This window comes from Sodiomyces alkalinus, assembly GCF_003711515.1.
Source record: "Sodiomyces alkalinus F11 unplaced genomic scaffold SODALscaffold_22, whole genome shotgun sequence".
In the NCBI taxonomy this organism is placed as follows: domain Eukaryota; kingdom Fungi; phylum Ascomycota; class Sordariomycetes; order Glomerellales; family Plectosphaerellaceae; genus Sodiomyces; species Sodiomyces alkalinus.
This window is the reverse complement of record NW_021167100.1, coordinates 1-13,253: the sequence shown is the minus strand read 5'-3', so window position 1 is coordinate 13,253 and position 13,253 is coordinate 1. Positions and strand designations below refer to the sequence as shown.

At 54.2% G+C, this 13,253-nt stretch overlaps 4 protein-coding genes across 4 annotated transcripts; 2 read left to right on the top strand and 2 right to left on the bottom strand.

Moving 5' to 3' along the window:
- The first annotated feature begins 6 nt into the window (after nucleotides 1–6).
- SODALDRAFT_331579 (S-adenosyl-L-methionine-dependent methyltransferase) lies at nucleotides 7–2,572 on the top strand. Its single transcript, XM_028611485.1, has 12 exons — nucleotides 7–141; nucleotides 253–300; nucleotides 476–575; nucleotides 645–670; nucleotides 769–787; nucleotides 877–1,005; nucleotides 1,135–1,157; nucleotides 1,241–1,278; nucleotides 1,377–1,514; nucleotides 1,647–1,909; nucleotides 2,012–2,168; nucleotides 2,300–2,572. Exons 1-12 carry the CDS (start codon nucleotides 67–69, stop codon nucleotides 2,328–2,330), a joined length of 1,047 nt encoding a protein of 348 aa, XP_028462247.1. The 5' UTR covers nucleotides 7–66; the 3' UTR covers nucleotides 2,331–2,572.
- Nucleotides 2,573–2,856: 284 nt separating this feature from the next.
- Nucleotides 2,857–4,564, top strand: SODALDRAFT_286561 (MFS general substrate transporter; the record flags this gene model as incomplete). Its single annotated transcript, XM_028608545.1, has 5 exons — nucleotides 2,857–3,359; nucleotides 3,470–3,482; nucleotides 3,542–3,783; nucleotides 3,870–4,308; nucleotides 4,397–4,564. The coding sequence occupies 5 exons, from the start codon at nucleotides 2,857–2,859 to the stop codon at nucleotides 4,562–4,564; spliced, it is 1,365 nt and encodes a 454-aa protein (XP_028462246.1).
- A 454-nt stretch (nucleotides 4,565–5,018) lies between these two features.
- On the bottom strand, nucleotides 5,019–6,854 carry SODALDRAFT_397542 (malate synthase A; the record flags this gene model as incomplete). The annotated part of the gene is made up of 4 exons (XM_028615301.1): nucleotides 5,019–5,252; nucleotides 5,351–5,902; nucleotides 6,012–6,442; nucleotides 6,524–6,854. Coding segments are annotated over 4 exons (1,548 nt in total), but the record flags the coding sequence as incomplete, so codon positions are not given.
- Nucleotides 6,855–7,680: 826 nt separating this feature from the next.
- SODALDRAFT_322854 (hypothetical protein) lies at nucleotides 7,681–10,557 on the bottom strand (the record flags this gene model as incomplete). The annotated part of the gene is made up of 4 exons (XM_028609760.1): nucleotides 7,681–8,046; nucleotides 8,257–8,335; nucleotides 8,750–8,984; nucleotides 9,057–10,557. 4 exons carry the CDS (start codon nucleotides 10,555–10,557, stop codon nucleotides 7,681–7,683), a joined length of 2,181 nt encoding a protein of 726 aa, XP_028462244.1.
- Nucleotides 10,558–13,253: the final 2,696 nt, after the last annotated feature.

The window sequence follows — 13,253 nt, the reverse complement described above, 5'->3', positions numbered from 1 at the left end:
TCCCTTGTTCATCCGTTGTCCTCGACATTCCAAAGTTTTCCAACTTTGCCAACAACGACTTACATTATGGCCGATGATCAACAGCTTCCGTTTGCGTCTTCAGCGTCCGGTAGGACCTGGACGCCCCTAGCGGCCGATCCAGTTAGTTCCATCGTTTGCCGCTTTGGTTCTTAACTATGTTCTTTGCGCTTGGTTGTTGCTACTGCTACTTCTTAGCTGACCTGATGGATCTTGTCATCCCATGCCCTTCAGGTACTACCCGCCGCAGAGAGCCAGGAGGGCGATGCCGATTCAAGCCTTGTACGTGTGTGTGGATTTGTCTTTGCCTCTTGCTTCCCCCCGTGCTCAACTTCCATTTTGCCGTGCTTTATCAAGAGAAGATATCAATTTGATTCAAACGAAACCCCCCCATCGTCGGTTATTATGACATATCGCGCGCGCTTTTCACTGACATGGTCGTCGTAAAACCCCGCAGGGGCCCGACGACACCCTTAGCTCTACGGCCTCCTTAGAGTCCAGCGTCCTGCAATACCGAGAGGAACATGGTCGCACCTATCACGGTTACAAGCCGAGCAGTGAGTCCATGTCCGTCCGTTGTGATGCCCGAGGCATACGAGGCGCTGATGCAAAGTCTTCGGATATAGTCGCATACGTATTGCCGAATGATGGCGTAAGCTTGAAACAATTCAACACCTCCCATGGAGGAATGAGACAACAGAGGCAACTGACACTGCTGGCTTTCTTTCTTTGCCTGTCCGTCTCATTCAGCCGGAACAGGATCGCCTTAGTATGTAGGAATGCATCCGTGTCGTTTCGTGGCCTGCGCGTCACGACTCACCAGAATGGGCATCTGACAACATGAACTCTTATGTATAGATCTTCAGCATCACCTGTTTCTTCTGACCTTCGATGGGCAGCTTACTCTCAGCCCGGCCGGTAGCACGAAAGGTCTTCGCCGCGTATTGGACGCCGGCACCGGTACCGGTATCTGGGCAACGGACTTTGGTGAGTAGCTGGCCGTGACTCTCCCCTCGTGCTCCCTTCAGAGTTCAACTCACCTCTGCTGTGACCTCAACTGCCAACGGCCCCTTTATCTGGAAAATTGACAGCCTGACACCCTCAACTCGTTACTAGGCGATGGACATCCTGAGACTGAGGCAAGTAACCTCTTTCAATAATACCTCTCGCCTGCTCCACCGACGAGTGCAATACATCTAACACGAGGGGGGGGAACCGCTAGATTATCGGGATCGACCTCAGTCCTATCCAACCATCATTGTATGGAACTTGAACCCTTCTCAAGACCTCTCTCGCCACTTAACCACGGAGAGGGCTGGGCTGGCTTGACGCGCAAAATAACCACTCATCCTTCACAGCGTACCCCCCAACGTCCAATTCCAGATCGACGACCTCGAAGACGAATGGGCCTTCTCGTATAAATTCGACCTCGTCTTCGGCCGGATGTTAGTAGGGGCCGTCGCCGACTGGCCCAAATTCATCAAGCAGAGCTACGAGTAAGTGCATGTGGTCGCCGGAAACGTCTTCCCCTCAACTCAACTCTCACTACAGCCCTCAACTCGAAAACAGGAATGGATCAAATACTTTTTGTATATTTTCGTATCTGACTTTGACTCGGGATGGTGAAGCCACCTCGAACCGGGCGGATGGCTCGAATTGCAGGACATCTGCTTCCCCCTAGGCTGCGATGACGGCACCGTCGCCGACGACGAGCCCATCAGCAAGTGGTGCAGTTACATGCTGGAAGCCACCCGTAGGGTCGCCCGCCCCGCCGACGGGCCCAAGCTGTACAGACAACGTTTCATCGACGCCGGGTTTGTTCATGTCGAGGAGAGGATCTACAAGTGGCCTTCTAATACGTGGCCCAAGGACCCCAAGTACAAGGAACTGGGTAGGCTCAACTTTTTTTCTCGGGATTTCTTCATCCTTTTGAAACATGCACGTGGCTGACGATGGTCTCCTTTCTCTCTTCTCCTCCTTCTTTGTTTCCCAGGCGCCTGGTGCTGCGAGAACATTGTAGGCGGTCTGTCCGGCCTCAGCCTGGCGCTGTTCACCCGTGGTCTCGGGTGGAATCTGACCGAGGTGGAGGTCTTTCTTGCCGGCGTGAGGAAGAGCATGAGGAACACGAATGTTCATGCTTGGTGGCCTATGTAAGTTGAGTTCTTCGATGAGGGTTACTTTGGGCCTGGTTGCTCTCAGTGACACCGTGATACGACCAACTGAGTGTGCATCTGCTTTTCGACGGAGCGACCAGACGGCTAACGAGGAAAATGATGCACAGCTATGTGGTGTATGGGCAGAAGCCCGACTGACGATGGACCCGTGCAGCCAGGCGATGGCAACATGAAGTTTTACTGTGCTTTTAGCAGAGTAAGAGGTTTTGGAATAAGACTGACGAAATGAATGAGTCCTGGCTGGGACTGAAGATGTGCATGTGGAAATCGACCATTGATGTGAAGAAAGTTGAGGTCTAAGTGGTTGATGTGTGTAACTTGTGTTCCAAGGACCAGGGTATTGGGAATATATATAAGTACAGAAAATAAGATGAGATGCCCGGAATAAGCCGATTCTTACAGCCTAATCCCATCTCGGCACTCGTCTCACCGGAGGGGCCGAAGGAGCCGGGGATGACTCTACTCCGACTTCACTCGTCAGATTCCAGTGGACCTTTTGTTGTTGTTGTTTTTTTCTTTTTTTTTCTGTTCTTAGCAAAGGAAGATAGAAACTCAGGCTAATCGCAGGCCCTCTTAAAACATCAGAGAACCCAACCCCTGGGCCCTGGCAGTTAAGAACTTGAGATATCAGAGAATAACCAGACCCCGGCCCTGCGCAATGGCAATGGCAGCCGCTACGTCCACCACCACCGCAATCCGCCTCGAGACCATCCCCCCAAGCAGCGTCGTCACCCAGCGCGACGTTATCCAGGAAACAACAAACCCGCGAGACACCGGAACCGACCCCGACCCCGTCCTCGCCGCCTCCCGGGCTGCGGATAGCACCGTCCCCGACGGAGGCTACGGCTGGGTCGTGGTATCGTGCTGCTCCCTCGTGACGTGGTGGTTCGTCGGCACCAGCTACAGCTGGGGCGTCATCCAGGGCGCCCTCGTGGCCGACGGCGTCGGGTCGCCCGGCACCCTCGCCTTCGTGGGCTCGCTGTCTGCCGCCCTCATCAGCGCGCTGGCCATCGTCAACGCGCGGGTTGTTCGATGGATCGGCACCCGGTACACCGGTCTTCTGGGGATCTTCCTCATCGGGTTGGCTGAGATTACCGCGAGCTTTGCCGTCAGTAATGTCGGGGGGTTGTTTGCTACTGTTGGTGTGTTGCTGGGCTTGGGGATGAGGTGAGTGAGGGTTTCTCGGAGTCGATGGTCGTATTGAAGGAAAAGCCCCCCCCCCTTTTTTTTTTCCTATGCACCGGTCTAACCTGGCCATGTGCTCCCTTGCTTTTCAGCTTGTGTTTTATGGTAAGCCAATTCTTCCCAACTATGACAGTCACGAGAGACAACGTGCTAATCTCGCCCAGACCGTCTCCGTCGCTCCAGCTCAGTATTTCAACCGCAAGAGAGGCCTTGCGAACGGTATCGTCTTCGCAGGGGGCGGTCTCGGTGGTGCCCTCAACAGTCTCGTGCTAGATTCGCTCATCCAGAAATACGGGCCGGCATGGACGTATCGTGTCCTAGGTCTCGCGACCCTTGTCACAGGTCTCCCCGCTGCGTGGATGATCAAAGAACGAACCCCTATTCGCACGACGGCCTTGGTAGAATGGTGAGCAGCCCCCCGCCTCCCCTTTTCCCACTGCTGCACCGTCGTGGCGTGTTCTCATGTTGCAAATCTGACGACTGTATATGTAGGCGCCTCTTTAGAGACCCGGGCTTCCTCCTAGTCTTCGCAGCCGGTGCGGTCGGCACCTTCCCCCTTTTCGTCCCGCCCTTTTTCGTGCCCCTCTACAGTCGGTCCATGGGCCTCTCGTCGACCACGGGTGCCGGCCTCCTAGCCGGCTTCAACTTCTCGTCCGCCGTCGGCAGGATTCTCTGCGGTTTCTTCTGCGACAGGCTCGGCCCGCTGAACACGCTTCTCGCATCCTTCTTGCTCACGGCCGTCAGCATGCTCGCGCTGTGGCCCGTCTCCACCACGCTGGCCCCCCTGGCTGTGTTCGTCGTGGTCAACGGCGCTTCCAACGGCGGGTTCTTCTCCACCATGCCGACCGTCGTGGGTAACACTTTCGGGTCGGCACGGGTGTCTGTCGCCATGGGCATGGTGGTTACGGGATGGGGCGGAGGATACCTGATGGTGTGTAGCTCCCTGTGACCCTGTCCCTTCATGTTCTTCTTTTGCCACGCATTTCCCCTCTCTTACGCGTGACACTGACACCTCCTAGGGCGCACCCATTGCGGGATATTTGCTGGATGCGTATGGCGGAGCCGAAGAAGGCTTGCATGCCTATCGCCCGGCCATGTTTTACGCCGGCTCTCTTGCCCTTGCTGGGGCCGGCCTTGTTGCTTTCCTCAAGTTCCGGACCAACAAGAACATTTTTGCCAAAGTGTAGTGTAAGAACGGAGTAGCATGTCCAGGGGAAAAGATCAGAAGACTGAAAGTTGGTCCTTGGACGAGGGGTGGGTGGGCTAGATTCTCGGCGTGGTCGTCGAGTGCTCAGGGGTAAAAGTTGCTCATGGCCAGCATCATAAATTATAACTGTCAAGTCTACGTTGCCTGTAAATGCATGTGCGCGACAGTAAAGCATAAAAGTGATTATTGAAATGAATAGCAAGTTGATTGCCTTTTTGCTTGATTATTACGGGGAATCTTCGAAACGACTTTGATCATTATACTGTCGTGATGCCGTCTATGTGGCTGCAATGCAACATACAACACAACTCAGGGCTCCCAACTTGAAGTGATAGTTGTTATATCGTCATAGAGAAGTCTGTGTATTCCAGGTTAGTTCCGTCTCGAAGAAAAGACCACTCCAACGACATCTAAGCTCAGTCGTGCAAGTTCACTTACGTTGTCAGGAAGTCGGAGTATGTGTTCCCAGTGATCTCATCCCGGAGATACGTGGCTGCGCGTTCAAACTTGTTTCCCTTAGATGCAGAGGAGAGAAGCTCGTTGGTCTGGTCGTCAAGCACGCTGAGCACCTTGTTCTTATCGATTATGTTTCCCTCGGCCGTGGTGGCGCCGTGTCGTGCCCATTGCCAAAGCTGGCTTCGTGATACCTCTGCAGTTGCTGCGTCCTCCTGCACAACGACTGTCGGTTAGAAAGAAGAAAGAAAGAAAGAAAGAAAGAAACCAAGAAAGGGTTTCTGGTCCGACGCAGAGGAAAGACAAGACTCACCATAAGATAGTTGATGGCACTACACCCAACCCCACGCAGCCACGCCTCCATATACAGCAAACAAACCTGCACATTTTTCCGAATCCCGTCCTCGGTAGTCTTCCCCGGCACCGACGGATTCAGAAGATCCTGCCTCGTCACCTCTGGCGTGGTCCTACGGAACGTCTGATTCGCAGTGGGCATGTACTCATCGAACACCTCGGAGGCAATGGACGCCAGCGCAGGGTGCGCCACCCACGTGCCGTCATGCCCGGCGCGCACCTCGCGGAGCTTGTCGGCGCGGACGCTGGCCATGGCCTTTTCGTTGGCGGCGGCGTCGTCCTTGCGCGGGATCAGCGCCGCCATGCCGCCCATGGCGTGCACGCCGCGCCGGTGGCACGTCGCGACCAGGAGGCGTACGTAGGCGTCCATGAAGGGCACCGTCATGGTCACGTCGCTGCGGTCAGGGAGCACGAAGCCCGGGTGGTTTCGGAACTGCTTGATGAAGCTGAAGATGTAGTCCCATCGGCCGCAGTTTAGGCCGGCGCTGTGGTCGCGGAGTTCGTAGATGATCTACCAGAGGTTAGAGATGAAGTTGTTTTCCTTTCTTTCTTTCTTTTTTTTTTTTTTTTTTCTTTTCTCTCCTCTGATCTTCTGTGGCCCTGCGGGTTGTCAAACGTACCTCATCCATCTCGAATGCTGCGTTGATAGTCTCGATCAAGACGGTGGCCCTTACCGTCCCCCTGGGAATACCGATGTAGTCCTGCGCCACGACGAACACGTCGTTCCACAGCCTAGCTTCGAGGTGCGATTCCATCTTTGGCAGGTAAAAGTAAGGACCGGCACCCCTGGAAACCAGCTCCTTCGCGTTGTGGAAGAAATACAACCCAAAGTCGAACAAGGCGCCCGACATGCGTTCCCCGTTGACGGTAAAGTGCTTCTCGACAAGATGCCACCCGCGCGTGCGAGCCAGCAGAGTAGGCGGCGGCCGGTCTGTTCGCAACTTGTACTCTTTAGGGCCGAGGTTGAAGTCGACCTGACGCCGAATCGCATCGTACAAGTTGACTTGTCCTTGGATCATGTTCTGCCATGTAGGGCCGTTGGAGTCTGTGGCTTAGTTTTAGAGGAGAGACCAGACGGAAAAGGCGACAGGTATCTCAACTCAACTCGGGAGGTCAGGATTCTGGAACTCACCCTCAAAGTCGGCCATGTAAGCCTTTACGTCTGAATTCAGAGCGTTGACGACCATCTTGCGGTCCGTTGGACCGGTGGTTTTTTCTCTGCGTTGCCTTTTTGGTGGGGGTGGCGGCGCTCCCCTGCAAGTGTTGTCGTCTCTGATGTGTTTCGTCTCTTGTCGTAAGTCGGGCAGGTTGGTCTTTTGCATCTCGTTTTGGCTTTTGTTGTTTTGCTGGTGGTGGGGGGGTGGGGTTGGGTGTGTTGTGTTTTGAGGGATTGTGTGGCTTTTTGTTTCTTCGCTGGCGATGATGTGACGAGTTTTGTGGTTTACTTTTCCGTGGAGTGGGATCTTTTGTCCCTTTGTCGTGGTGACGGTGGTGTCTTTTTGTTGGTTGTTTGTTGCGTTTTTTGCTGCTGCGTGTGGCTTTAGGTTTCGTTTGGTATGCGTGTTTGTATTCTTATGGCACGTTTTTTTTCTTTTTCTCGCTTGAGAGGTGTGTCTTTGTTTCTGCCCTGTGGCATGTTCTTTGTTCGTGTGCGTTTCCGTTTGACGTTCAGGCTCATTTTGGTTGGGTGATTCTGTGGAGGTTTTGAGGTTTTTGATGTCGCTGTGTCGGTGGTTGTTCCTCCCATCCTTTTGTGTTGTGGCCCGGGGGCGGCTGGGTGTGGTTTGGTTGGTATCTTGCGTCTTTCCGGGTTTGTTGGGGCGGCGCGGGCGGGGATTTTTGGGGTGCTTGTGGCGTTCTGGGGCGGGCGGGGGCGCTCCTTTGGTTGCCCTTTGCTGGGTTGGTTTCGTCTGCTGTCTGGCTCTTCCATCTCCCTCCTCTTGTTCTTCTTCGATCTTTCTTTATTTTCTCATCTTCTGTACCTCTGGTCAGTCCCGGTGGTCCGCGTCCGTTGCGTGTCTTGCCGGCTTGTGGACGTTGTTGTTGCTCCTCTTCGTTTGCGTCTTCGTATCTGGGCTTGCGCCGTTGCCACTCCTGTGGGTGCGCTCTGCCCGCCTTCTCCCTTTGTTCCCGTTACTTGCCTTTTCCCGTTGGGTGTTCTTCGCCCGTCCTCTCGCCGTTGGTGTTGGGGCAGGAGGCGGTCGTGGTCTTGTTCCCCCGGGTGTGTTTGGGTTGTTGCTTCTGCTGTTGTTGTTGTTGTTGTTGGTTCTTCTGCTGCTGCTGCTGGTGTTACTGGTCTTCCTCGCTTGCCCGCTGGTCGGGCGTGGTCTGTGGGTCCTTCGGCGCTTGCCGCGGTGTTGGCTTGTGGTGGATGTGGTTTCTGGTCTGCGCGCGGTGTGTTGGGTTGGCGGGGTTGTTGGGCGGTGGCTGGTTCTTTTTTGGGCTTCGGTGCGCCTTTGTGGGGTCGTTTTTTTTGCCGCGGTTGTGCTGCGGGGGCGGGTGTTGGGGGTCTTGTGCCTTTGGGTCGTAGGCGTGCGTGTTTCGTTCGTGTGGCTTTGGGTTCTCCTGGTGCGGGTTGCTGTCGCGGAGCCGGTGGCTTGCGTGTCGCAGCTTGCGCGTCGGGTTGTAGTTTTTGTTCTCCTTCCCTGTTCGGGGCTGGGACTCGATGACTGCGGTGTCCCCTGTTGTTCAGTTCTTGACGTCCCTCTTTGCTTCTTTGTCTGCCACGGGGTTGCTCTTTTTGTTCTCTTTCTCGGGGTTTGTTTGCTTGTTCGGCGTGTCTGGGTCGTCCTTGCGTGGGGTTGTCGGTTTTCGGCTGAGTACCCTTTTTCCTTGTGGTTTTGTATGGTGCTAGTTGTGGTAGACCTTGTGCTTGCCTGCTGCTTGTCCGTAGTACGTCCCCTTTGGGGCTTCGGTCCAGGCGGCTCCGATGGGCGGGTGGTGACTGGGTTTGTCGGTTTGTTTTCTTTAGTTCTTGTGCGGTCGCGGGTTGTCGCGGTTCTCGTGCCGGCGAGGGTTGAATGGTTTGGGTCCCTGCCCGCTTGTCGAGGGGTGGTCTGTTCCGTCTCATGCCGCGACTTTAATCTGCTGTTCGTTTTGGTCGCTGGTTTCGGGTGGGATATTTCGCGGTTCCGCTTCCTTGCTGTTTTTGCCTGTGTGGTCCAGTTGTGCCGTTGTCTGTTTGGGGTAGATTGGCTGTGTGGTTTTGGTGGTGTCGTTGGTCGTGTTCGTTTTTTGGTTTCTCTGGTAGCTTGTGCGATTTGGAGTTTGTTGTTCCGGTGTTGGGTCGTTGTCTCTGTGGGTTGGGGGCGTGGCTGGTCGGTGTGTTGCTGGGGGTGTTCTGCTTCTGCTGGGAGACCTCTTGGGGCGGTTATGCGCGTTTTTGTTTTGCCTGGTCGGCGTGGTGTTTTCGTGGTCCTTGTCGGCCTGGGTGGTCTGCCGCGTGGCATGCACGACTGCAGGCGTCTCTTTCTGGCCGTCGTGGTGTGACGTGTAGGCCGTCCGTTCTGTTCTTTTCCTTTGGGCCTTCTCCGCCGGTTGGCATTGTTGGTCTTTGTCTTGGGGGTCGGTTTCGGGGGGCTTGGCCATCTGGTCTGGTGCGGTGATTTGTTTTTTGATGCCGGCCGTTTAGGTGCCTGTTTTGTCGGTTGGTTCGGGCGCGTGACCTGTTTGGGTTCCGTGTCGGTCGGCGTCGTTTCTCCGGTCGGCTCCCTGCGTGTCGCTTTTTTCGGGCGCGTGTATTTCCACGTCCGTGCCCCTCTCGCCGCGGGGGCCCTTGCTGGGAGGCTGCCGCTTCGTGGGTTTGGTGAGCTTTGGCTTGCTCTGTGGCTCGCCGAGGCGGTCCTTGTTGTTGTCGTGTTGCTTTGCTATGTTCGTGATGCTGTGTTCCTGGGTGCGCCGCATGTTCTTCTTGTGGTGGTTCCTGTACTGCGGGTTGTGGTCGCGGTGTTTTGTGGTGTGGAGGAGGTTGCGCGGGTGGCGGGTGTGGTTGGGGGTTGCCGTGTCGTCGTTGCCCAGGTCGTGCGGTCGCTTGGCTTCGTCTTGGGTGGGGGGCGGCTTTGTCGTGGTCTCTTCGACGAGTTCGGTTTTGGCGTCGGCCTTGGTTTCGAGGTGGCTGTTGTTTTCGTGTTGCGTTTTGGTGGTTTGGTGTTTTGTGTCGTTGGGGCTGTTTGTGTTGCTGTTGTCGTGTGATTTTTCTTGGTCTTCGTCGTCGTGTTGGTTTGTCGGTTTCGTTGGGGCTGTCGTCGCAGTCTTGCCGGTGGTCCTGTCCGGTGGGTGGCTGTGGGTTTCTGTGTCGGCGTGATTTTCCTGGGTGGTTTGGGCGGTGCTGGTTGGGCTTTTCGTCGAGGGTTTTGGTTTGTGCGAGGTTGTGGCGCGTTGGGGCTGGATTCTTCTTCTTCGGTTGTTCGTCGTGCTGGTTGTTTGTGTTTGCGCGCCTTTGTTCGTGGCTAGGGCCAGGTCGGATGCGCTGCTCGCCTTTGGCTTTGGTTGTTGGGGATGTTTGGTGGCGGGGGGCTTGTGTTTCTCGTCTTCTGTGGTGTGGTCTTTGTTTGAGTGGCTCTGTTTGTTTTGGTGCTCGAACCTGCGTTTGGCCTTGTGCTTGTGGTTTGTTTTGCGAGTTTTCTTGCCCGATGACTTGCCGTTTCTTTTTCGCTTGGTTTTCTCTTTGGGGTTTGTGTTAGGCTTGGCTATTTTGATGTTGGTTTCCGGGTGGCTCGCGTCGCCAGCGTCGTCTTGGTTTTTGTCGTATTTCCAGCCTGGGTGCTCGTGCCCGCTTCCGCGTTGGTGGTCTGTGTTCTTGTGGTTTGTTGTGTTGTTGGGGTCGTCTGGCCTGTTACGGGCTTTCCGTGGTGGCCGGTGGTCTGTGGGGGTGCGGTCGGTTCCGCGTTGGCCTGGGACTTGGGGGATGCGGGCTTTCTCCTGGGTCGCTCGTTGCTCGGTTGCGTGGGGGGGCGCCGGCTTACGCGTCGTGGGAGTCGTGTCGTTCTTGGTCGTCTTTTGGTGAAGTTTTCCCTTGCTGTCGTGCGGGTTGGGTTGGTGGCCATTCCGATGCGGGATGTGTGTCGGTTGGGTGTTGTTGTTCCGGGCTGTTTGTTGTAGGATGTTCCCTTCGTGTTCGGTGGTGGGGCGTTTGGTGGCGATGTCGGTGCTTTTGATGTTTATCATCTGCTTCTGCCGTGGTTTGTCGCTTCTGTGCTGGGTGTTTTTTTTGTTTCCGGCAGCGCTGAGCGCTTGGCGGTGTTGGTGCTTTTTGTGGCGGCGGATTGCGCGTTGGTGTTGCGTCTGGTGTACGATTTCGTGGTTCTGGGGGTTGTGGGTGTGGGGTTGGGCCTGGTCGTTGGGTGTGTGTTCTTTGGTGTGTTTTTGTTCCGAGGGGTGTCGGCCTCGTTGTTTGTTTGCTTGTGCGGAGTCGCTGTTGGGTGGGGTTTTTTCTTCCTTGTCCCGCTATTTTTTGTCGATGGACCCGGCGGTGGTTGTGCGAACTTCTTCGAGGGCTGGACGTTCGGCGGTTTGAATTGGCAGGTGGGGTCTTGTGGTGTCGTCGCGGGCTGTGGCGCCCGTGGCTTTGCTTGTTGAACTGCTGTTCCTGGGTCGGGTGTGGGCGGTTTCGCGGGTGGCTCTCGCGGTGGCTGGGGTCTGGGGTGCGGGGGGTGGTTCTCCTCTGCGGCACTTGCGAAGCGGCTGCTCTCGTGCGGGTGGCTTGTGTCGTGGTGCTCTGTCCCGGCGGGGGTTTGGTCCGGTGGTTTGGTGGGTCTGTTGTGTTTGTTGGGTTTTTTGGTTGGGGCTGGGCGCTGGCGCCGGTGCTGCTGGTTTGGGGGGCGCCCTGGGCGTGTGCTTCCTACGCGGTTTTTTTGTCTGGTGTGTCCTGGTTTTGGGCGGTTGCGAAGCCGGTTCTGACGGGGTTGTTTCTTTGGGTGCTTTGTGCGAGTATTTGTTGGGGTGTGTGGGGGAGTTGGAGATTTCGTGGTCTGGCTGGGTGTTGTTGTGTCGGCTGCGTGCTAGGTGGGGTGGGGATCGCGCCTGCCGGTGGTGATTTTGGGGTTCGCCGGGTCGTGCTTGGTCATCTTTTTGTTGTGGTGTGGGATCTTGGTGCTGTATGGTGGGTAGGTTAAGCTTGTCTGCGTGAGGTTCCCCGTGGGGGAGGTGGTCACGCTCCTGCGTTTGGGGTGTGGCGTGGGTGTGTCCGTGTTGTTGCCGTTGATTGGGGTGGGGTGGGTCCTTCTGGTGGGTATGTTGGTGGGGTGTAGCGCCGTGGTGTCGGTGGTTGGGGACCTCGCGCCGGGGGTTCTGCTGGCGCTTTTGCTGTTGTCTGGGTCGGGCGTGGTGTTGCGGGGGCAGTCTTTTTGGGTGTGTGTGTCTCTTGCTGCGCTGGCCATGGGGTGGGTGTGGGTCTTCGGCTTCCGGGTCTTTTGTGTTCTTTGGTTTTGGTTCGGGTGTTGGGTGTCGGTTGTTGGGCTTGGTCTTGTTGAGTGGGTGGCGTTTTGTGCTGAGATTGTGTTCAAGTTGCAGAGTGTGGTGGAGCTTGGGGGGTCTTTCTGACTTGGGTTTCTCTTGGGTCTTTTTCTCCTGTGGAGGTTGGTTGGCGGTCTGTTGAGTGGGCAGTCGAGGCGATCGAGTTTTTTTTTTTTGCTGTGGTGTGCTTTTGTGTGCTTTTCCTGTGTTTGTGTTGGTGGTTGTCGTCGTGTTCGTGGGAGGCTCTTGAGATGTGGGGGTGGGGCGTGTTATTTTGCGTGTGGATTGGGGTTTGCTTTGTTGGTGGAGGGGAGGGGCTGCTTCCCTTTTTGCTGTTTATTGTTTAGTGTCGCTTCTTGTTTTCTGTTTTGTTCGTAAGTGGTGCTTACGGCGCGCAGGGATAGGCGGCGGCGTAGGGTTAGTAACCGCTCATCTTCGTTTGGTTTGCCTTACTATGGTCGCTTAGTGTCGCTGTAGTCGTCGTTAATAAGGTTATATATAAACTGATGTTGGAGTCGGTGGCTGGGCTGAGGGTAGGTGTGGGGCGTGGCTGATGAAAAGTTAAGCTGAGGGTAGGTGTGGGGTGAATTCTGATTAGCTCGGGTAATGGGGAAACGTTGGGAAACGTTTCCGCTAATTTCACGAGTCGTGTTTAAACACGTTATCGTGCTCTTCCTCTCTTTTACCTATTCGTGTCTTTTTCCTACTATTACTACTCTATTTATTCATAATATGTATTTTAGCAGTATTATAATATTAATTCCTATATACTTTTTTTATTAACTATATTAAATTCCTTATATTTTATAATATTATTAGGTATATCTTCTTATTTTTAATAGCGGGTAATCGGAAACGATTAAGAAACGATTAGAAAACGATTCCTATCCAGAAAGTAACTATCCTATTATACTTTATAGACCGCTATAGAGTTTTTTAATAATATACTCTCTAACTACCGATTAACTAATACTTTCTAGTAGTATATTTAAGGGGAGGATAGCGGTAAGCGTTATAGTACCCTGCCGGAGTTTAAGACTAATAGAGTAAGTATATACACTAATCTAATACGTTATAGCTTACTAATACTCTTTAAAGACTAGTAAGGTGATTATAGCTATAGGAGAAGTTTTTTTATAGGTATATAGAAGAAAATAGCGATTTATACTTTAATATAAGTCTATTTCTATTTATAAGAATACTTAAAGCCTTTAACTAATTATATCTATATAGCGATCGAAATTTTCTTTACTCGGCGCCCTTAAAAAATATATCTATACTACCTATTATACCTAGGCCGCCCCTAATACTTCCGGTTCCCTTAACGCGAGAGATAACGCCCTTACCGCGTAGTACTATAAGGCTATATAAAAACTAGCTATAAGGATTAATAAAACCCTTAATACTCC

Coding starts and splice junctions, on each gene's coding strand:
- SODALDRAFT_331579 (XM_028611485.1), top strand. CDS start 67: ATGGCCGATGATCAACAGCTTCCGTTTGCGTCTTCAGCGTCCGGTAGG. Junction 142..252: donor CGCCCCTAGCGGCCGATCCA/GTTAGTTCCATC, acceptor CATGCCCTTCAG/GTACTACCCGCCGCAGAGAG. Junction 1,006..1,134: donor TATCTGGGCAACGGACTTTG/GTGAGTAGCTGG, acceptor ACTCGTTACTAG/GCGATGGACATCCTGAGACT.